The sequence below is a fragment of the Podarcis bocagei genome (genome assembly GCF_964188305.1).
Source record: "Podarcis bocagei genome assembly, chromosome: 6".
Classification (NCBI taxonomy): domain Eukaryota; kingdom Metazoa; phylum Chordata; class Lepidosauria; order Squamata; family Lacertidae; genus Podarcis; species Podarcis bocagei.
In genome coordinates this window covers 73,591,294-73,614,286 of record NC_138130.1, presented here as the reverse complement: position 1 = coordinate 73,614,286, position 22,993 = coordinate 73,591,294, and the positions used below count along the sequence as shown (strand labels likewise).

Genomic DNA, 22,993 nt, shown 5'->3' with positions numbered 1-22,993 from the left:
TTCTAGCTGTAATGATTAAGTAAAAAGAAAAGAAAATCTAAAAATTTAAATGGATAACAAGGGAGAGGATTTGCTGAATTAATAATTGGAAATTGGAATACAGAAAGGGGAGGTATGAGGAAGTCGGGGAAGTAAGTTATAAGAAAAAAAGGGATGGAAATTATACTTGTTTTTGTTTCTTTGTTTGTTTGTATTATTGTCTTGTTTGTTATTATATAAGTTGTGAAACTTCAATAAAAATCTTTTTTTTTTTTTTAAAAAAGTGCTCTCTGTTAATGGAGTGTTCAAAGTTTGAAACAGGCTTTAGTATATATTGGATGAAATCAGTTTAACCTGCTATGGACTTAAAAATTCCCATTACTGAGGCTGCACTGCCATCTAGTGAATATTAAATAAACAAGCTGTTTAAAAGCTAGGCTTCTCATTTTTACTGAATTTTCTGCCAAATAAGAAGTATTGGGAGAAAAAATGAGGAATAAAATTGCACAGGGCTTTGTACATTCTTTTTTAAAATTTGAGGTGTGCCATTGCTCAAACTCAATCAATGTGTTTTTATATTTAAAAAAACACGTCTGGAAGTGTTCTTAGAACTATGATATGATACATGGGATAATGAATGTAGGAAATATTTGGAATGACTGATGTTGAAGAATAATTACAAATTTTTAAAAGGCACTTATTTCATGAAAAACATGCATTTATTTTACATAGGAAGTAATATTACTTAACTAAAATGTAATAAATGGTCTTCAGTCTTTGACCTCATATTTTTTCCTCACTAGAACCCTGTGAAGTACGTTAGGCTGAGAGAGAAACTGTCCCAAGCTCACTCTGTGAATTTCATGGTGGAGAGAGGATTTGAACTGTCGTCTCCCAGTTGCCCATCTGACACTAAGCCTCTACATCATACTGGTTCTCTGAATGTCATTCAGTTGTGTGAATGGCGTAGGCTCTAGCTCAGGGTCACCAACATTTTTAGACTAGTGGACACATCTAAAATTTTGAGAGAGTGCTGGGGGAACCAACCGCAGAACGGATGCCATGGAATCAGCATGATATAACACAAAATTAGAGAGACAAGCATCTTCTGACAACCTTCTGGAATATGATCATATATACACTTTTGAAACCATGTCATGTTCATTAGAATGGGAATTTGTGGTTATGAAGAAATATGCAATGTTGATCTTTTTAATTGAAGTGCATTCAAAACTTACATTCACAACTTAATTACTTTTATAGTGACAATCAGTGCAAATGAAGCCCATAAAATCTCTGCTTCTTTCCTGGCACCTTTATTTGCTGCTTTTGCAGAGCTTGCTAGTTTATTAGTACCGAATGTCTTATTTCTAGGACTTGCATACAGGCGTGACTATGAATAGCAGTGACCATGCTGAGTTGGTAGGTTGAAGGGTGTGTGGTCAATTTGAGCAAATATTGACACATTGGTGCAATCTCTTTCTTTTCACAATCTGTTTCTTTCGTGTTTCATTGTAGCAACTGAATGATTATCAATTTTCTGTTACTAATAATGGATAACTAGTGAGTAACTAGTATTCCTTGTTCAACAAAAGACCTAAGTTCAAGAAGCATAATTAATATTATCTGTGCAGTGTAAAGCCTCATGAACTTTGATATTCCATGCAATGTGAACTTTAGACTGTTTCTTCTTGATGGCCAGGAGCACATATACATCAAGAAAGGCACTCAGGCTATCAGGAATAACATGGAGAATGTAGGCCTTGATCTCCCAAGATCCCTTTCAGCTCTGATTCCATGAGTGTGTGTGTGGATATAGGTCCAGCTCTGAGGGTCTTCTGGTGGTTGCCTTACTGTGAGAAGTGAGGTTACAGGGAACCAGGCAGAGGGCCTTCTCGGTAGTGGCGCCTGCCCTGTGGAACGCCCTCCCATCAGATGTCAAGGAAATAAACAACTACACTACCTGGCTTTTAGAAGACATCTGGAGGAGGCAATCCTGTATTGGGATTTTTTTTAATGTCAAATGCTTTACAAACCCAGCCAGATGGGTGGCATATTAATATAATAATAACAACACTTTGCTTAACTGGTTAGGTGAATAGGGCATGTGAAGGCCAGTCCTCTGAGGTATCTGTGAGTGATTAGACAAGCCATAGACTGCAGCAGACTGGCTTTCAGGATGGTAGATGAGGAAGTAGATAGATATTCAGGGCTTGATAGGGTGGGGGGGTGAGTGACCCTCTCTTTGCTTTCCATTGCTTCTATGTTCACAGCTTAGCACAGTAAAGCACATTTGCAATCCTCTACTGTATACTGCTCAGAAGCCCTATTGGGTTGACTCGCATAGCCAGCACTAGAAGCTCAGTTACTAAGATAGTTGGCAGTCTCTTGTGATTACAAAGTTAATGATCCTTAAAGGAATTACTTTTCTCAAATATCCTCTACGCTAATTTAATCTACTGCAACTAAAGTGCCAGTTTTTATTGTACCTTTAACAGCTAACAGGTTTACTTAATTTAAACTTTTTTTTTATGTCAAGAAAAATCTGGGTCGCTCTACGTCGCTGTCCTGTACGTCAGCACGCGTGCGTGCCCCACACCTTCATTTTGCGCCTGCGCGGTACCGGTTTCCTCTGACGAAGCTCTTCGGCACAGCAGTCTCCGCCGTCAGGTTATGGGCGGAGTGCGCATGCGTGGCGGCCCGGCAGCAGCAGCAGCGGCAGCAGCGGCAGCAGCAACCGCCTTGGCCGAGTCTCTTTGCCACGTACGGCAGCGGCGGCAGCAGTGAGTGAGGAGGCGGGGAGCGGGTGGGGGGATACAGGGTCGTGGGGCTGGCTGGCGCCGCGGCCTCCACTTCATGGAAGAAACGGAGCGAGTGGGGTGGGGGACCCGCTGCCCCTGTTTGAATGGGAGAGGCCGAGCCGCTGCCCACCGGGGAAGGAGCGGGTAGCCGACCGGGGGGGGGGACCTCAGGGCGCCTGGATGAGGCTAGGCCGCGCCCTTCCCCGTCCACTCGAGACAGGGGAAGGCCACGCACTGGCTCAGCTGTTGCCACATCAACCTCAATCAGCCCATCGGCCTTGAGTCCTGGTTCTTGCTCTCCCCTCCTTCCCCACATAATTCATTTTCTAGTTTGTGGGCGCTGCGTTAGCCTACTGCAGCAAACAGCAGTGCCAAAGCAGTGTAGATTTAATTGTGTTGTAACGAGGTTTTGCCCCCCCCCCAAAAAAAAACACCCTTGGAAAAGATGCACTTCCCATTTCTGAGGAAAAAGTTCTTTCCCTGCCTCCCCCGCTTTCAATTTCTCCTTCCCTCTCCGCCCCACCAGGGTTGGAGAGCCTAAAATGGGAAGAGGTCGTTTGGGGTTTCTGATTCTTTGTCACTGAGGAAGGCTCTGCAGAATACACACAGCTCCCTTTATTTAAATTCTTCATCTTCTTTGTACATCTTCGAAGTTTGTTTGTTTCTTCCTCAAGCGGCCTCTTCGTACTTGGAGTCTTGTGAGGAGGAAAGTTGTTTATCCAAGGTCACCCCAAGAGGCCAACGGGACAGTTGTCGTTATATCTGGCTTGCTGGACTCTTAATTCTTCTATGTCTTCTACTCTAATTTGTATAATTAGAAGTCGTGGAAATGTTCACGGTTCAGAATCTCAAAAGTTCGAGTACTGTTCATTTCTTTCATGCAAAGAAATTGTTATTAGCCCAGTGATGCAGCTTTTAAAAGTGCTCAGACCTGCTGTCAGTATTTAGTTACTTGACATTCTGAGTCAGCTGGGGCATTAGCCAGCAACTCTTCCTGTCATTGCTTTTTTGTCTTGTTTACTCCTTCAGAGAAGTTGGGGTGTGATCAGGGCAAGTCATTGGGGTAGAAGAGATCTGTCACGGCTGATATGACAGTGGTGGAAGGAAATCCTGTTCTTGCAAAACAGTTGCATTCATAAGTACATATACTTGGAAAAAATTATGGCAAGAGACTTTTATTGTGTTTCTCTTACATAATTAAGCTTTAATACTGTCCCAAGTATTAGCTTTTGTTCTATACCAGAGACCCATTACAATATTAAGCATACAACTAGTCATTTAATATTTGTGCAGTGCAATTGGTACATGTCTATTAGAAGTAAGCCTTGTTGGGTTCAATAGGACATGCTTCTAGATAAGATGATATAGGATTGAAACCATAAATAGATATAGAGACACAACTGAGTTGCCTGCTTCTAAATAAAATTTCTGCCATTGAAATTTCATAAACTGATGCATAGCCAGCACTAGAAGCTCAGTTACTAAGATAGTTGGCAGTCTCTTGTGATTACAAAGTTAATGATCCTTAAAGGAATTACTTTTCTCAAATATCCTCTACGCTAATTTAATCTACTGCAACTAAAGTGCCAGTTTTTATTGTACCTTTAACAGCTAACAGGTTTACTTAATTTAAACTTTCATGAATTGGAGCCCACTTTTATCAGATGCATCTGAAATGGTATTTGTATTTAGGGATCTAAATACCAAAGGGTATTTAGGAATTCATCTGCCAGGGGTTCTTTAGCTGTGATTCCTGCATTGAAGGGAGTTGGAGTAGATGACCCTTTGGATCCCTTCCAACTACAATTTTATGATGTTATGAAATCAGTCTCCAGGTGGGTTGCAAACAGAAATATAAATCACAACAATATCAGTTAATAATATCTTTTTAACATGTATCACAAACTGAAAGTAAAACATACACTCAACAGGAACAGGAATATTGGAGAGTCTACATTCAACAGAGGTTTGTGAACAGCTTAGAAATTTTACTACAATAAAGAATACAATGTTTAAGTTAATAAAGTAACTCATAACAGCATAGCAAAAGCATCTTCATAAGGGTTTGCTGTAAGGAAAATCTGGTGGTTGTAGTAATAAAAGATATTGCCAGCAACAGTTTAGCTAGTGAGCTACTAGTGATATGTAGGTGTATCATACTTCACAACTGAAATTATTGGTAAATAGATTTGAAGGTCAAATTAAGTCTGATTTCTATAAAGCATAAACTGCCTTGAATCCCACACTTGTTTAAATATTCTGTTCTTAAAGTTGTTACGGTGCATTTACTTTTAACAAATTTGTGTTACTTAAGAAATGTAGTGGGTTTTTTTATTAAAAAAAATAAGTGGCAATTTTAACATTTAATATTATAATCTTAATTCTCCAATTTGGCTGTATAGGAACAAATGATTGTCTCTTTCATGGTATAGTCTAGAAATTTCCAACTATTTTATGGAAAATAGAAGCTTTGGCTTTGAACCAAAGGAGAACATGCATAATGATATGAAAAAGAGAACCACATATTCAAAACAACTTCGTTTGTCTTTGATAATCATAGCAGATCCCAGATAAACCTTAAAAATAAGCTGATGACACATGCCACTTTAGATTTCACTTTTATCTGGCCTAGACTCTGTAGAAATAGTGCAGCAGAATGTAACACTCTGGCTCTGAAAGCACGTCATACACATGTTTCAACAGTTTTAAGTGTACATATTGGGAATATCTATTATTATTCATAGATTCTTAAGCATCCTTCACCTCACGGTTCTAGGGTTTGTATAAAATGTTACTAATTTTTTTAAATGCAATTAGAAGCATAGGTACTAGAAGGTAGGTACTACTAAAACACATCTTAGGTGTCAAAAGCTGGGGTTAATAGGTATGAAGGATGCGGGTGGTGCTGTGGGTTAAACCACAGAGCCTAGGACTTGCCGATCAGAAGGTCGGCGGTTTGAATCCCCGCGATGGGGTGAGCTCCTGTTGCTCGGCCCCTGCTCCTGCCAACCTAGCAGTTCGAAAGCACGTCAAAGTGCAAGTAGATAAATAGATCAGTGTTTTTCAACCACTGTTCCGCGGCACACTAGTGTGCCGCGAGATGTTGCCTGGTGTGCCGTGGGAAAAATTGAAAAATTCGAAAGATTTTTTTTTTTTTAAAAAAGTCAAATTTTCGCCCACTAGGCGGGCGCTAGACTGTGTCCACCCTATTTTCCATCCATCCTGGGTGGGGATCAGATTGGATGGGATCGGATGAGAGCGGACAGGCGGTCCGCTCTCATCTGATTCCCCATAGCAGCGGGGCTCTGACATCTCCCTCTCCGCACACAGTGGTGGTGTGCCTCGTGATTTTTTTCATGAAACAAGTGTGCCTTTGCCCAAAAAAGGTTGAAAAACACTGAAATAGATACTGCTCCGGCGGGAAGGTAAACAGCGTTTCCATGTGCTGCTCTGGTTCACCAGAAGCGGCTTAGTCATTCTGGCCACATGACCCGGAAGCTGTACGCTGGCTCCCTCGGCCAATAAAGCGAGATGAGCGCTGCAACCCCAGAGTCGGTCATGACTGGACCTAATGGTCAGGGGTCCCTTAGAATGAATCACATTCTAAATTATTTTCTTTCAAGAGCATATTTGGATTATTGTATCTACTGTGCTTGCTTGTTTTGGAGTTTCTGCTGGACACTGCTGGCAGTATCCTGCCAGTGGAACTCTTGCCCACATGATCAGTAGGGCGGAAGGGGGAGTGCCGCACAAATAAATGATGCTTTCTGTAGTGCACAGTGAGAGGCTGCCTAGCCCAGACAGCTGGGCAAAGGCATAAGGAGGGTTTGGATTACTCTGTTACTCGCCTTCTGTATAATAATAATAATATAAGAATGAATGTCTATGCTAATTAATGAAAGACTTTGATGGTGACTGAGACTTAACTAAGTTGCCTTTGTGTTTTAATGCAGATTCCACACACTGCTGCCTATTGTTATATTTTACTAACCACTGCTGCATGGCGGGACATCTGACCTCCAGCTGAAAGTAAAAGGGATAATCTGCCCAACTATTCAATACATTTTACAAGACAGGTACACTTAATATTTGATGAAATAAAGTTATTGATAAAGAAAGTGAATTGTACTGTAAAGTTCACAGTGATAGTGCCTTGTCTGGAAATTCTTAGTACTGTGTTCACTTTTTCAAGCTGAAAATGTCATTTTGAAAAGTTATCGGTGATAGTTCAGAATAGCCATTTAGTTTTATCTGTTAAATTAAAATAATGCTTCAACTATTTTAATTATAGGGCCATTCCACATCAAATCAATGCAAAAAACAAGGTTTTTGTCACCCACCATCTCAGATTTTGATGAGACTTGGTCACACCCTTCCCTTTATTGATTTCCTGATAGCCAGTTTTAACTTCAAATTCAAATATCCCAAAATTAAAACAAGTATGCTCTTAAAAAACACACACCAATATTATGCTAATTTTTAAGATGTACAACTTTGTTTCATAATTTTTTTTCTATTTCAGCTATGGATTGTAGGAAAGTTGTACAAAATGGCTGCCCAGAAGCCACCCCCCCAAGATGTCCAAAAAATGTAAAATTTTTGTTGCAAGGAATAAAAACCCCATAAATTTTATTCTTTGTCAAGATAGAGCATGTCTTTGCAATAATTTTCAACATCAAAAACTTTGGGTTCCATCATGCCTACACGCTGAAAATTCAGGTTTTCTAAACCTAGTTTTTCCGCAAAAAAATCCTAGGCTACAAGTACATTTATAATTTTTTTTAGTCATTTATAAAATCTTTTGAGTGCTGGTGTATTTTTTTCTGAAATTTTCGTTGTTTTGTTGAGCTCTGTGTAAAATTTCAAAGAGATCTGATCATTGGTTATGGAGAAAAAAATAAAATGTACACAAGGGTAACTTGTGCCGAGAGTCTCAAGAGGGACAGACAACGTAAATTTAATGAAAGTTCGAACTCCTATAAAAGTAAAACTGTTTGAGATAGAGGGGAAAAAATTAAGGGGGTTTCTTTCAACGATAAGGGAAGGGTGTACACCAGATACCCCAAATTTCATCAACATCTGAGACAGAGGTTGACATAACCTCGTTGAAATGACGTGGAATGACCCTACAGTAAAAAAAAAACAAAAAAAAAAAAACTAAAACATTACCTCCGCATAATCTTTGTGAAGATCCTACTAGAATGTAAGCAGGGGGTCTGCTGAAGGATCATATTCAGCCTTGGCCAACCCTCTGGTGGGTGCATGCTAGTGGAGTATGTGACCAAAAGTCATGGGGCTGCCCTACACTCTTGTACTCACACCACACAGACTGTACAGAACAAACAGTGCCCCCCCATCCGAGCAGTTTGCACCCCCCTCAGCTTGATGGCACCAGTGCCATGCCTCCTTTGATTATTTGCTCTTTTTCTGCCACTACCACAATTGTGGGGTTCAGGGGCCAGAAAAAAATGGAGGCTGACTCAGGTCTTCAGGCTGGGAGTTAGCCACACCTGGTGTAAAGTATCTAGGAGTGATCAGATTTATTGGGTTTTGATCCGCTGCTTATCTTAGGCTGCTTATAGATCATGTCTTTTCCCAGGAAGTTGGCATCACCATTACCCCTCATTTCATTCTCCTCTCTGAATGCCTAGAGCATTTTTGGAATTGTTAACAGTTTTTAAATCTGTTTTAGGTAGTATACATTATTATATGTGCACTTCTTTCTAGCATCATGCCATTCAGTAATACATTATTTTCCTCCCTAATCTAGTAACATAAAATTGTGCTTTGGCTGGAATGAATCGTGTAATTGTTTCTTAGGATATACTAATGTAAATGTCTTTCATTTTGAATAGCTGTGTAAGAAGGCCAGAGTTAACCATGAATGGACAACTGGATTTGAGTGGAAAGCTTATAATTAAAGCTCAAATGGGTGATGATATTAGAAGAATTCCCATTCACAATGAGGACATCACCTATGACGAGTTAGTGCTGATGATGCAGAGAGTTTTCAGGGGAAAGCTTCTGAGCAATGATGAAGTTACAATAAAATACAAAGACGAAGGTAGGATTTCTTTGAACTTTTAGTGTTAACTAATAGTACAAAAATATTTTTGGTGTTCCAGTTGTTTTTGTTATGGCACATTTCTCTTCTTTTTCTGACCAGTGTAGAGCTCTGTTCTTGGTATGTCAGCACAGTGCTAGTATCCTGCAGGAAGTGTGGTAGGAAACAAAAGTTACAGCAGCATGTCATAGATATTGCTTATTTATATTGTGCATTGCACTGTATAACTGAGTTTCTTACCTCCGTGTAGGTGGTAATGCTGAGCTTAAAAGTCATGCATTCTGTGATGCTGTATCCGTGAGTGATCTCCAACTAAGTTATACATAGAATACAAATTGAAATCAATGAACTTAAGTGTTTCTACTCTCAATATTGCCTAACGTAATAGGACAGTTCCATCAACCTGGGAAATTTCAGCCTTTTCTGGGACTTTAATAACTACCTTGGGTTTTCCAGCAAAAACTTAAAAGCAAAGGCACTCCCTCAAGATTTAGAACTAGTCTGGGACAGATGCTTGTCTTGAATGAGCCCAAGAATTAATATTTGTAGAGAGTCAAGAGGGAGACAACTGTGAGACTCGGGGAACCAGTGGTTCTGAGCCTTCATTAGCACAGGAAAGGGTTAGGGCTTTGTTCGACAACTGGATACTGACACCAACAGGAGAAAGTTGGAAATTGACATTGCTGAATCCTGTCAGCAGTCCCAGGGGTCTCATACGGTTCTATATTGGAGGCTTGCACCCCTGAGCTAAGATGCAAGTAGAGCTGTGACTCTCCAGACACCTGATTTGTATCCCAAAGGACATTTGCTATATAATAAATACTGTATTAGGCCTGTATGCACACAGTTCCTATAATTACCTGAAGTAAGGGATTGGGCAAGTCTCGCCTATATCTGCAGTATAATCCAGAGAGCAGCACCAGTGTAAAGTGGAAGAGCATGTTGGCCTGCATTTCACAAAGTAGCTCATGTCTGAACATGCCCAGAGTGTTTCTCTGCTTCTTAGCTTTTCTTGAAATTACTAGTCATTTGGGGACTGAACAAGACTTTTGGCTCCTGGCTCAGTCTCATATGGAATAATCTATATTTAGGGGGGAAACTGTCAGTATATGAAAGCAACGCAGCTGCAAACCGGTAGCTTGTTGACATCACATGATGCGGCTATTTGTGGGAAAGAATATCCCCGGAAGTTCACAGGCTTCTCAGAGCTCTGTGAAGAGTGTAATTTGAAACCTTCCGTTTGCGTATGTACAGGAAGTTTGTCAGACTTGCTAGAAGAACTGAATTGATCGGACATGTTTTTCTGTAGTGCTGTAAAGTCAGAAATAAAAGGATGTAAATAGACGTTTCTGACTATCTCCTTTCCCTGCTAGGGAAGCAGGAGGAGAGGGTGTGCATTTACCCACACTGGGAAAATGTCGCCTATCAAAATCTCCCTGGTCTGTCCGGGATGTCAGCCAGAGGAGGTTACCGGTAAGCAAGCTCCGAGAGCAGTGAGAGGAGCCAGCCTCTCTGGAGGGGGCTTGTAAACCGACAAAAACTGTGTTTTGTTGCTTTGGAATTTACTGGGAGAAATGACTCCCATTAAGATTGAGGTGGTATGTTTTCCACTGGTACTTCTGCATTATGATTTTGGGGCTCCCTAGGAACTCCAAAATTAGCAGATGTGCTTATCTACCACAGGGCATTGGGGCATCAGCCAGCAGCTTTCATAATGTAGCGCCAAGTACTGTGAAGTGGTCACTGGACATGTTTTAGAGAGCAGATTCTGTGGATATAGTCTTTGCATTACTTCCATTCAGTATTTATATAAGTAACTGCTATGTAAAGTTGATGTAATGCTGGTGAATATTTTAGAGGAAATTGGAATAGGAGAGGCTAAATAATATTCTGCCATAAATTGTTCTATGGGTATGTAGTGTATGTGTGTGTGTGTGGGGGGGAACCTGCTAACTTTATTATCAAGAGTCATTTTCTCATTACAGATACAATTTTTTAATTTGTGGCAAGGAGGATGTGTTTACCTCTAATTGATGCTCTTTAACCATGATCACAGTATTATTTGGAGTGCATAAAATAAGCTTTCATCATGGACATACTGCAAAGAAAAATATAATGTCCTGTGTGCACTCCTGTATGATGCAAATGACTATCTGTAAAGTGATTATTTTTATTAATGTGCATTAGATCTGATTCCTAATTCTCTTTAATTAACAGATGGAGATCTTATAACAATCTTTGATAGCTCAGATCTTTCTTTTGCAATTCAGTGCAGTAGGATACTGAAATTGACACTGTTTGGTAAGTACTGATGATTTTTGAGTCACATGAAATTCTTGTACTTGGGGGGGATTCTTAGCAAACTAGTTCTTTTCCCTTAACTATTATGCATCTCGGTAATAAACTTCCCTTCATGCCCACCCAGCAATTCAGGCATTTACAGGTGGCATAAGCCACGTTGTCTTGGAAAAGGGCATTTATTTATTTGCTAGGTTGGAGTACCCAGAACTGCCCAGGAGCTTTTAGAAACCAAAAAACATTTTGTTTTTTATATGGATAGGGTAATTTGTCAGTTTGGACGCATCACCCCAAAAATGGGTAAAGTTATGCCAAAGTCATGTATTAGTCTGCCATCTTGATTCAAATTGGTTATTGGAGTCCAAGAAAGACCCTTACCACAGGAAAACTTGATGCTGAGTTCAGTGACGATATACAGTGGTACCTCGGGTTACGTATGCTTCAGGTTACCGAGTCCACTAACCCAGAAATATTACCTCGGGTTAAGAACTTGCTTCAGGATGAGAACAGAAATCGTGCTCCGGTGGTGCGGCGGCAGCAGGAAGCCCCATTAGCTAAAGTGGTGCTTCAGGTTAAGAAAAATTTCAGGTTAAGAACGGACCTCCGGAACGAATTAAGTACTTAACCCGAGGTACCACTGTATTGAGAGACTGCTAAACCTAAGCCAAAAAGTGGACAAAGTTACCTAAAGTTTTAGTCTGCCATCTTTATTCAAGATGGCATCTAGCATTCAAATGTTGACAAAGAGCACTGCCCCCACCTCAGGAATCCCCATGCCAAGTTTGGGGATGATATCTTGACAGGTGTCCAGATATATAGCAAACGAACAAATGGATGGGCAGACGAACAAACCATTTCCCAAAATATAGTAAATTTGATTTCATAGGCACTCTTTACTGTAAGATCTTAAGGCAGGTTTCCACAAAGTGCATTCCATTTTCACAGTTAAGGTTGCATACAGGCTGTGCAATGCTTTTGCTTTAATTCTTACAGGCCATAAATTCTTGTGCCATAAAGACTCATTAGTATAATATTTCTTTTACAGTGAATGGGCAGCCAAGGCCTCTAGAATCTAATCAAGTGAAATACCTCCGTCGAGAGCTGATAGAACTTCGTAACAAAGTGAATCGTCTGCTGGATTGCCTAGAGCCCCCAGCTGAACCAGGGCTTTCCACAAGCCTCCCTGAAAATGGTAGGTTGACGATTGGCACTGCCAAATAATTGCTTGAGCTTCCGCAATTGTGTGTGCATGTACACACAATCTAATGCACATACAATCTAATTTCCCATGTAGAACCCACCACCCCATCCTTTTCCCAACCAGAGTTCTACTTAATAAGACTCTGTAATCTTTGATGGCTATCTTTTCTACGATCTCTGTTGCAGCTTGGGGTAAAAATCCTGTGCTAGTATCTTGCTCAACATACACCAAATTTGTTGTGCTAAGGTGTAAAGAAAATGGGATATGATTTGTTGAATAAATAAAACTTATGAAAAGTCATCACCTTAATATGCAACATGACCAAGTGCCCTAAAGAATCCCCATTTTAAATAACTTGTGTAATATTGGTTATTATGGTGTGCTGAGATGGAATACATTCTTCAGTTTACTGCATTCATGCTGGCCCTATCTCTGGGGATAAGTCGGGAGTGGTTCTTAGGCATGTCTGGCACATCCTCTGTGGGAAGAGGGAGATGACTGAATCAGAAAATCCTGAGAGTTTTGAATGTGTGTTTAACTACCACTAATTGGTCAGCTGCCTTGTCAGATGTTATTTGAAATACTCAGACATGCGGCAATCAAGCCCCTGCATGTGTATATTGAACCTTCTTCATATATGAACTTCCAGTTACTGTCTTTGAAAGAGAAACATTTATTGTGCACCATGGGGAAACCCCATGAACTCTCTCTCTCCAGCTTGCTGCTTTGCTTCTGGCCCACATCACTGCAAACCCTCAACTCTCGCCTTTGTATTTTTTTAACTGCCAGCCTGTTTCCCTTAATGGCTCATCACCTAGAACTTAATAAACAAGGCATGAGCAATTGTTCTGGGTACAATCATGACACCTGAGTTTCTCTTGTGCAGTTGGCAGGAACCTGAGGAGGTTATTAATTCTTCCCAAATCTTAGTCTCATTTTGTATCATATTCTTACAGATGACAATGCTACTTTTCTTTTGATCTGGAAAGAATATCACCTCATTTGTTGTCTGCTTCTCTAGGTTATACAGGGTCAGTTGGGTGTATCATCATTAGATTGTTACCTTATATTAGATCAAAATCTGTTTTGTGTGGATCTGAAATAGGGCATTTCACTTAATCTGCTTTGCTGTTTGCAAAATAGATCTCCATTTTGCTAGTCAATAAGTCAAATGAACTTTACACGCTCCATTGTGTTTGGTCAGAGTTGTTGAACACAAACAAAAGCATGAGGTGGTGATGTGTACTGGAATGTATTTGTACCATCTTCAGGGTGGGAGTATAATTTATATTTCTTGTGGAAAAACATTTGACAGTAAATGTTAAAATTCGAAGAAGCAACTTTTTGTTTTGTTTTGTTAAAGTAGCCTTTCTGCATGCAGAGTAATTTTAGTATAAGATAGTAACACTTCTGATGTGGGTTTTGAGTTTCCTAAGCAAGCTGTCATAGTCCTTGAAACAAACTTGGATACTCCAATCAATCAACAAGGCCTCTTAAAAGTTATTTTTTTGTCTTGCAGATGTTGCAGAGAGTAGGGAAGATAAGCCTGCTACTACTGACTCCACTGTCAAGCCTTCTACTCAAGTTATAGCAGCAAGTATGTCTGCTTTTGATCCATTAAAAAATCAAGATGAAATCAACAAAAATGTCATGTCAGCATTTGGGCTGGCAGATGATCAGGTGTCGGGTAAGAATACATATTTTATTGAAACCCTTGTTGAAGTTTGAACCTTTCAAAATCATCCATGCATCATGAGGATCTTGTAGAATGAACCTGAGGGAGTTACAAAATTCTTATTTTATTGTAGTTAAAAATATTGGTAACAATTAAACGACAATACTTTTCCAATACCGAAATGTCTTGACAAGTCCCAAAATGTAATTAGATATGGTAGGTCAGCTAACATCTGTTTGGTGTCAGCTGATACTCAGTCTTACTGTCTCATGATTTTTTATGCCTTTTGTATGTATTCTTCCTGTAAAATGCACACTTCTCAGGGCCTTTCAATGCACTCCCCCCATAAATATCCATATTTTTTTTGTCACAAGTAATCCTACTGATAGTGGTGTTCCGATCTGCAAGCAAGTTCATCAAGTTGAATCGGTTAGGACCACTGTGAAAAATGGACAACAAATTCCTCCCCTTTCCTTAGATAAAGCATTTTCCCCCAGACATGTGGCAGCAAATTAGACACATCGATTTCTGTAGCATCATTAATCCATTCCAAGGGCTTGTCTGTGATCTTAATTTGAAGGAAACAATGTATGCACAGCGTGGCATTCCTGCATAGTACAGTATACTACCTTTGCCTCTCTCAGTAGCATAATTCTTGTTTTAGACTATTTTTCTGTCATCTGCAAAAGTGGTTGGATGATAAGTATGCTCCAAATTTATCTTGCACTTCCTGAAGGTCTTGATTTTAATTTTGCACTAGGATCATTAGATGTGGACGACACCAAAGCCCTAGAACCATCATGCCATATGTACACGAAAAGCGTTGTTTCTGGATTTTTATGTGCTTACAACATGAATGCCACATGGATGGTCAACCTAAAGACATACAACCCATGGTTAAATTGTGCTCATTCTTAGTTTAAAGAATTGAGAATAGTATTTTATGTTGTAAAAGCAAAAGCACTGCCCTTGTGATCACACATAAAAATTTGAAAAGGAATGCAGTATGTTTGAAAGAGCCAGAAAACAGAAAATACATGTAAGAGGGTTTTTTGGTGATATATTAACAATAGTATCTTAACAGTAATGACTGGATAGCTTTTCTCTCTCTATGTGTGAAAACAATCTATGATACAAAATGGAAACTCCTGAGACTGTGGTACGTGGCTCACTTTAAGGGATTAAACATACTCCAAAGTTGTGATCTGGTAATTGACAAGCACATGTAATTATCACATTAATTATAAATAGGGAGAACTTTAGTTTGCTACATTGCTATAATGTTTCATAGTGCAGAGTAAGTTGCTTGCCCCATTGCTTGGACTAATCACTGTTTATATTCACTGTAAAAAACAAACAAAAAAGTATTCTCAAGAGAAAATGGGGTGTTGAGTTGGTTTTCTTGATGCAAAATTAGCCTTGTGCAAGGCAAATTTAGCATGTTACAGCTGTCCATGTAGACTGTACTTTGAGTAGTGAAAATTGATCTGCCCCAAAGCAGTCAGATGATGAATTCATGCCATAGCTGTTGCATGGTTTGAATTTGCTACATGCTTAGGTTACCCTTGGGTTGCGTAAATTTGGTGCTCTGGCTCTATAAAATAGGGATATATTTGGAGGGTTCGTGTCTATATATAAATGATTTCTGAAGAGCAACGGCAATAATTACCCTTTAGTGCTACTATGGCCACATTCACATCATACATAGCCAAGTGAGGATTCCTAGGTAAGATCCTCCCTCTATTGTGTGGGCAGGTAATCCCTCCCCTACCTGGCCTGGTCTCCTTGGCAACGCTTCCCCCAGGTGGGATTGGACAACTGACTGAGGTAGGTGGAGACCTCCAGGTATCCCACCTGAGGGAAGGCAAAGCCAAGCCTATGCTGTTGGAGCCTCTCCAGATCTAGGGGCTGCACGCGTCCACGCAAAGGGCGCCCCCCATTTTAAGCGGGGAGCGGTCATTAAAGCACTATGATGCTACCTTAAACAGTCATGGCTTCCTTCAAAGTTAACATCTCTACTTAGCCTATAGTATAAAAATGACTAACCTGGAACCTAGATATCCTTTATGTACAGGCAACTCACCTTTCATGTGTGGGTTGCATTCTGGTCATTGCACATGTCAGTGGTTGTGGATAAGCCTGTGCTGCCGCCACCCCGTTTCAACTCCCTTTCTGGGGCTGAAAGCAGTGCATATGTCGGCGATCACGCACGCAGGTCACCACCTCCTGTACTTGGTGGTTTCCTTGCTGAATAGACTGTAATGGTTTTATTAGCAGGGAGGATGCCCTGACCTCTAATGAAAGAATGTGGGGACAGGAAGGTGCTGTAGAAGTTTCAGGGCATTGGATTTGATAATTTGTCGTCAATCTGAGCAAATTACCAGAAACAGTGTGTTGAGTGTTGAAATTGAAATACTTATTAAATAGTTATTGAACTAATATTTTTAAATCATCCCAGGCTTCACATCAGTCTTGTAGCTGCTTCCATATAGATTGTCATTTATTATTATTTTTTTGCAAAAATATGTATGTAGTAACAGGGATGTTTCCTTATTGTGCCTTTGAAATTGACATTTCTGAACATTCTGAATTAAAAAAAAAAAACTTCATTCAGATTTCATTAAGCTGAGTATAGCTAGCATTCAAACTGCAAAGCCTTTAAAGCAGGTACATCAGTATAAGCGAGCCATAACTTTGTGGAAAATGACAACAATAATATTACCCCCGACACACCGAGAAATTGTACAGACCTGTTGAAAGATGTTTTATTAAGGAATAAGAGTTTCCCTTGGTAAAGAGGTTTTAAAACACATTGGGAACTTGTTCAGCTATGTTTGTGCTGCTGAAAGAAATTGCCAGATTTTGGAGTGTAAAGGTACCCCTGACCATTAGGTCCAGTCGCGGACGACTCTAGGGTTGTGGCGCTCATCTCGCTCTATAGGCAGAGGGAGCCGGTGTTTGTCCGCAGACAGCTTCCAGGTCATGTGGCCAGCATGACTAAGCCACTTCTGATGAACCAGAGCAGCACACAGAAACGCCGTTTACCTTCCCTCCAGAGTGGTACCTGTCTACTTGCACTTTGACGTGCTTTCGAACTGCCAGGTGGGCAGAAGCTGGGACCGAAACAATGGGCGCTCACACCATTGCGGGGCTTCGAACTGCCAACCTTCTGATTGGCAAGCCCTAGGCTCTGGTTTAGACCACAGCGCCACCCGTGTCCCTTTTGGAGTATAGTAGATTGTATATTACGCCTTTTAAATATGGAAACATGAAATGGTACACCAAATTTTATTAATGAAAGCCAGAGAGATCACTAGAATCCTGTGTCTGCATTGTTTTCCCCAGGACCCCCCAGTGCCCCTGTAGAAGAACGTTCCGGAACACCCGATAGCATTGCTTCTTCATCTTCTGCAGCTCATCCACCTGGAGTTCAACCACAGCAGCCACCATATGGAGGGACTCAGCCACAAACTGGTCAGATGGAAGGTGAGCAATACCTGGGCTCCATTATCCTGCAGATGGGGTGTTTACTTGCCCTACCCGTCTCTCCTAATACGATGCTGCCTGTGCTCTTCTCTTCTTCAGCTCTACCATTCTCATCTGCGTGTAGATGTCTTGCTCCTTTAAACTACTGTATCCATTGTCAGTTGCTGGCCCTCACTCCATGTGCTCCATCTCTCTACACCCCCAACAATCTCTCAAATGCAGCTGTTTTGCCAGACCTTCATTTCCAACTCTAACCAAGCCTAATTACATTTAGCTGCACATCTCACATTCATCACCCACTATGCTTGTATCTTCCCTCCCTTTGTCTTCTGTCAAAATTTAGACTGTAAGCTCCTTTGAGGCAAGGACTTGTTTTTATGCTACCCTGGCAAAGTGCTGTGTATACCGATAGCACTGCATAAATAACTGCTAAAAATAAATAATAACATTGCAGATTATTCCATTAGTTGTTTTAGCATAACGCTCACAAAACAAACAGGTATAAAACAAATTAAGAAGGCTCAGTTCTGATTATGCAGCATTTAAAACAGTAGATGGTGCTACAGTGTTTGCAAGCAAGGCAGTCCTATAAAATGAAAACAAAGTACATGAAAACTATTTTGCAGGATTATTGTAGTGGTTTAAAAGGGTTGAAGTGACAGTTCAATATTGTTTAGCAGTACTGTCAAACAGCTCATTTTTGTATTAGAAACATCTGCTCTGTCCAGTTATTAATACTCCAGAAAACTTAAAACCTTCCCTTCAACAGTGTAGAAACTGACTTTGCAGAGCAGTGTTTACATTCCTCATGCTAGGTTCTGTGTAACTATAAAATGAATGTTTGCATCGAAAAGCATGTATTCTATATTGTAGATTAAAATAATCATCTTTGGGCGCTATCCAATGAATAGTTCTGTTGGTGCAAGGATTTCCGGCTGTGCAGCACAACTTCCCCTCCCTCTCCTCTTGCCCCATTTGTGCACCCCTATACCTTTCCCAAATCTGCTCTAGAGAGTTGTGGGAACCAACTTCTTGAAAGGTTGATTTACTTGGTGTTTAATTTTTATTCTTAATTATGATTTTAATGGTGTTTAATTCCCTGGGATTCTTGAGTGAAGGACAGACTTCAAATATCTCAGATACATTTTTAATTCTTTTGCTTTTAACTTTTTTATTTTTACTGGTATGTTTTTATATTCTTGAAAACCACTGATATATTTTTATGATAGTGGTATATAAATATTTCTGTAAATAAATAAAGTACATGCACACATACAAGATTGCCTTCAACGCTTAAGCCTTTCCAAAGACCTGTTACTAGCCAATAACCTCTTTCAAATCATGTTTGGATAATATGAATTTTTTTAAATATAAAAGAAAAGAAAGGGAGTTGGAGGGGGCCTCACTTTTTGTTACACCAGATAAACAGTTTTCTTGGGAAATCTCAATTTCTTCAAGAAAACATGTTTAGTTAGATTCAGTAGCTTCTCAGTTTTTAAAAATATATAGGTTAACCTTAAGAAAATAATATTTGAGGCAGGTAAGACTGAGCTGCTCATATTTCTTAAATTTCTTAAAGCTTTTAATTTAAATTGGTAGGCCAGATATATCCACAATATCCACAACAAGCTGGATACCCTGCTCAGCAGCCTCAGCCTCAGCCACAGTATGGTATGCAGTATCCAGGTAAGCAGGTGGAAGGTACCTCAAAATTTTTGTATATAGTACAAAATGTGTTCACTTAACTGTATCCTGAAATGCATGCTCTCTAATTCTGTTCTGAAATCAAACTAATTTTCTGTAAACTTCAGTATTTTTTTGCAAAATACCACTGTGCAAGGGACCTTAAGACTTTACCCAGCAACTATCTTCTTGGGTGCAATTCAGTTGCAGAAGCATGAAAACTTTGCGTGTGTGAGAGAGAAAGTAGAGGATCCTGGACAACATCTGAATAATGCAACCATGGGGACAGGGCAGATTAGTTTTTTCCAAGTGGTTACATCGTTCACATAACGATTACTGTTTTGATACAGGCACCAGATAATGCGGGATAACCTTACTGAAAGGTAGCTCCTAAATAGTTGTTTCTAAGTATGAAGAGCATCTCAGAGGTTATTGGAGGAATAGCATTCAATCCTACTTGTTCTTGCTAAGAGGTTGTGCCCCCCAAAGTTTACTGAAGATGATCCAGTTAGAACACACTCTTTTGGAGCTGGTGGGCGGTGAGGTTTTTTGCATGAACATGTGGAGTATCAAAAGAAACGGCCTGCATGAGGTTTTTCTTGCTTCCCCATTCTCCCCTGATTGGCCTCCAGAAAGCATCTGGAACTCTTCAGTTGAAGTGAAATTAGTCAAATACTCCCTTAAAATGCTCAATAAATTGGGAGAGGTTGAGAAAACAATGCATTTTTTTCTTTTGAAGAAAACTCAGATCTGGTGTTTACATTTGCCTCGAACATTGACCCATTGAAGTCCTTACTATAAGCTGCTTTTATCCGTACTAGGGCAATTTTTGAGGCCCATTTCTCTGTGAATACCACAGAGATGCTACTAAGTCAAGCGATTACAGGCAAAGTTAACTATTTCCTGAGGTAGAAGTTTCTGAGTTTGGTGTTGTTGCAGTGTAGCCATTCCCTTTTTATTTGGCTGCCGTGTGTGCTTTTTCCAATACGAGGCAGTTTCTTATATATTGATACCAGGTAGTAGGATTTGTTTCTCCTGATCATCGCCACGTGTCAGTTTTGGTAGGACTAGACTGAGCTATCCGAAGCACACCTAAGCTTGGTAGTGCTCTTGTTTTAAAAAGTAAATTTGAGCCCAAGTTCCAGGTGAGTTCAAAATTTACTCCACTGTATTCTCTCATCCTTGCTTTCTCTGTTCAGGGTCTTGCCTTTTTAATAATTGTTATATATCTGGTGTTTAATGCTAACAGGATTCCAGTCAATGGAGATGTTTCATTGCAAGTAGTTTCAGGTGTGTTTCATGCCAGAAATAAATGGAGTATCAGTCTTTGTACCAGCTTTTTTTTTTTACATTTGCAATCTGAAATTCTTTTCAGTCAGACTGATAGTGAAGCACAAGTATTAAAAGCACCTAAACTGTTGCCAGCATCTACTTTTGAGATTAGTGTCTGGAGGAATTTTTGTGTGTGCAGAACTAAATATGTTCAAGTAGTTGTGTGAGCTGCCTTGTTTCAAACTAAGAATAATACATAGCTTGATTATTTATGAAATTGCACTTTAGTAAATTAAGTTATCACTGAATATACCTGCATTTTAAAGATAGATTTTAAAACATATTGGAAATAATTGCTTAAATGGTTGTTGGATTAAAACGGGAGTTTTAATCCAACAACCATTTAGGCAATTATTTCCAATATGTTTTGGCCATGATAGTTGGGACTTGTGGGAAGTAGAGACTTACAACATCTAGAGGGCTACAGGTTGTCCACTCCTGCTTTAGAGCAACACTATTGGAGAATGTTACTCCACCTGCACTTTTATGCACTGGAGTTGGCTAATATGTATCCAGGCTGGGTTTTTTTACATTAAAAAATGCAATTCATGTTTTACCCCCTACCCCCTGTTGTTTTTCATGTATGTTTTTAGCTTTTGTCTGGAGTGTCTGTATTTTTTTAAGAATGCATTACAAAGTGAACCGTTGTGTTACTTTCACTTATCTGCATTGCTGTTTGGCTCTTCCAGCAGGCTACAGCCAGCAGACTGCTCCTCAACAAGCACAGCAGTTCCAAGCCTACAGCCAGCAGCCCTCACAGGCTCCAGCTCCTGGGTTTCCTGGCCAGCCTCAACCTCAGCAGCTGCCAGCTCAGCCTCCCCAGCAGTATCAGGCAGGCACCTTTCCTGCACAGAACTACACAACACAAGCTTCACAGTCGGCCAGCTATAATGTGACCCCAGCTTCGCAACCTGGAATGGCTCCCAGCCAGCCAGGTGCTTATCAGCCAAGACCAGGCTTCACTCCACCGCCTGGAACTACTATGACACCCCCTCCAAGTGGCCCTAATCCATATGCACGCAATCGCCCTCCTTTTGGCCAGGGTTACACCCAGCCAGGTCCTGGCTATCGATAAGGAAGCTGTGCTGTTGATGGGCCCCAAGTAAGTCCAAGTTGTTGCTGTTGCTATTCCATCCATACAGACTCCAAGGTTCTTTAACTAAAATATGGAAACTAATGAAAGGCAGAATATTCTATGGTATCACTGTTGCTGTATAATTTGCTGGGATAAATGACCAAATGAATCTTGTTTCCTGCTTTAAATTGTATTGGCTTTCTAGTTTAATATTGGAAACACTACCTAAATGTTTGTAAAGTAATGACATTCTGACTTGCCATATTAAACTACTAGGTGAAAAAATCTAGCTGAAATCTGGCTTGTTTTTACTAATAAAATATGTACTAAATTAGACCCACTTGTTAAAACTAGGTATGATGTTTAAATTGTAACATGCACACTGAAATTGAATAAAATACTCAAATCATCCTTTTTTGTTCAATTGCCGGGCATTGTGTTTTTACTACATCCATTGCAACGCCTGCAGCTATAGTAAAGAACCCCCACCCCCCAATCAGGAATGCTTCAACCAATATAATTCTTCATGTAAGCCATCCCAACTTTACTGGGGGGCTTCAGAAGACCTTGGATGCTGGCAAATTGTTACCAGCAAGTGTAGGTAATAGTTAACTAGGTGAAATGATAGTCACTGTGTAAGGCATTGTACCTGTGTCCTAGGTGTAGTGACTACTAATCCCTATAATGGCCTGAGGCACTGCCTGTGCACTATACTAGGAAAGATTGATGTCCACTTCATGGTATTCACAGCTATTGAATCACATGCACCATGTCCTTTTCACCATCCAAGGGAATCTTGGAAATAGCTGTTTACTGACTCAAGAGCAACAAATTAATGGTTGTATCAAAATGGATTCACAAACTTAATGTGACAGTGAATGTTCTGTGAAGTACTCATGTGACAGGCTTATTATAGTGCATGGGAATCATAACCTGTTAAGAGCATATATTGAAACACATTGGGTTATAGCTAGCTAAATTCTACTCAGGTCTGTTGATTTCAATGAGTGTGCTCTAAGTCGTGCCCATTAATTTCATGATTAACGTTGGAGACAACCCATTCGCATTTAGTTCTGTGGAATGAAGCAATTGAACTATTAGAGGTTACATTTTCAAAATCCCCCATATATGTTAAAGTTCATAAAGTAACGTGATTTAACTATTTCAACCAATAATAGACTTAAGGTACCCAGCTATTACAACTGTATGAACCAATAGCTCCTTGTGATACTGCAAAACCATTTCGATTTATATATGTGCAGCTGCCACAAATGCACAACTTGCTAAGGTTGCATGTGCATGTCCTGTACGGGAGCACAATGTGTCACACAATGCTTCCATGTAAGACAAACCCAGCACATTCACTTAGGCAACCACATGAGGCTATGGAGCCTCTCAG

At 40.1% G+C, this 22,993-nt stretch overlaps 1 protein-coding gene across 6 annotated transcripts; it reads left to right on the top strand.

Moving 5' to 3' along the window:
• Nucleotides 1-2,601: 2,601 nt before the first annotated feature.
• On the top strand, nt 2,602-22,018 carry TFG (trafficking from ER to golgi regulator). 6 transcript variants are annotated; one of them, XM_081199020.1, is made up of 9 exons: nt 2,602-2,762; nt 6,734-6,856; nt 8,636-8,844; nt 11,062-11,145; nt 12,188-12,334; nt 13,863-14,030; nt 17,364-17,504; nt 19,104-19,190; nt 21,209-22,018. In XM_081199020.1, the coding sequence occupies exons 3-9, from the start codon at nt 8,661-8,663 to the stop codon at nt 21,592-21,594; spliced, it is 1,197 nt and encodes a 398-aa protein (XP_081055146.1). In that variant the 5' UTR covers nt 2,602-2,762; nt 6,734-6,856; nt 8,636-8,660; the 3' UTR covers nt 21,595-22,018. The 6 variants fall into 6 exon arrangements, with proteins under 6 accessions (XP_081055146.1, XP_081055145.1, XP_081055143.1 ...); XM_081199021.1 differs by lacking the exon at nt 2,602-2,762 and adding an exon at nt 4,596-4,615; XM_081199019.1 differs by lacking the exon at nt 6,734-6,856 and having other exon boundaries at nt 2,633-2,762; nt 13,863-13,940.
• The last annotated feature ends 975 nt before the right edge of the window (nt 22,019-22,993 follow it).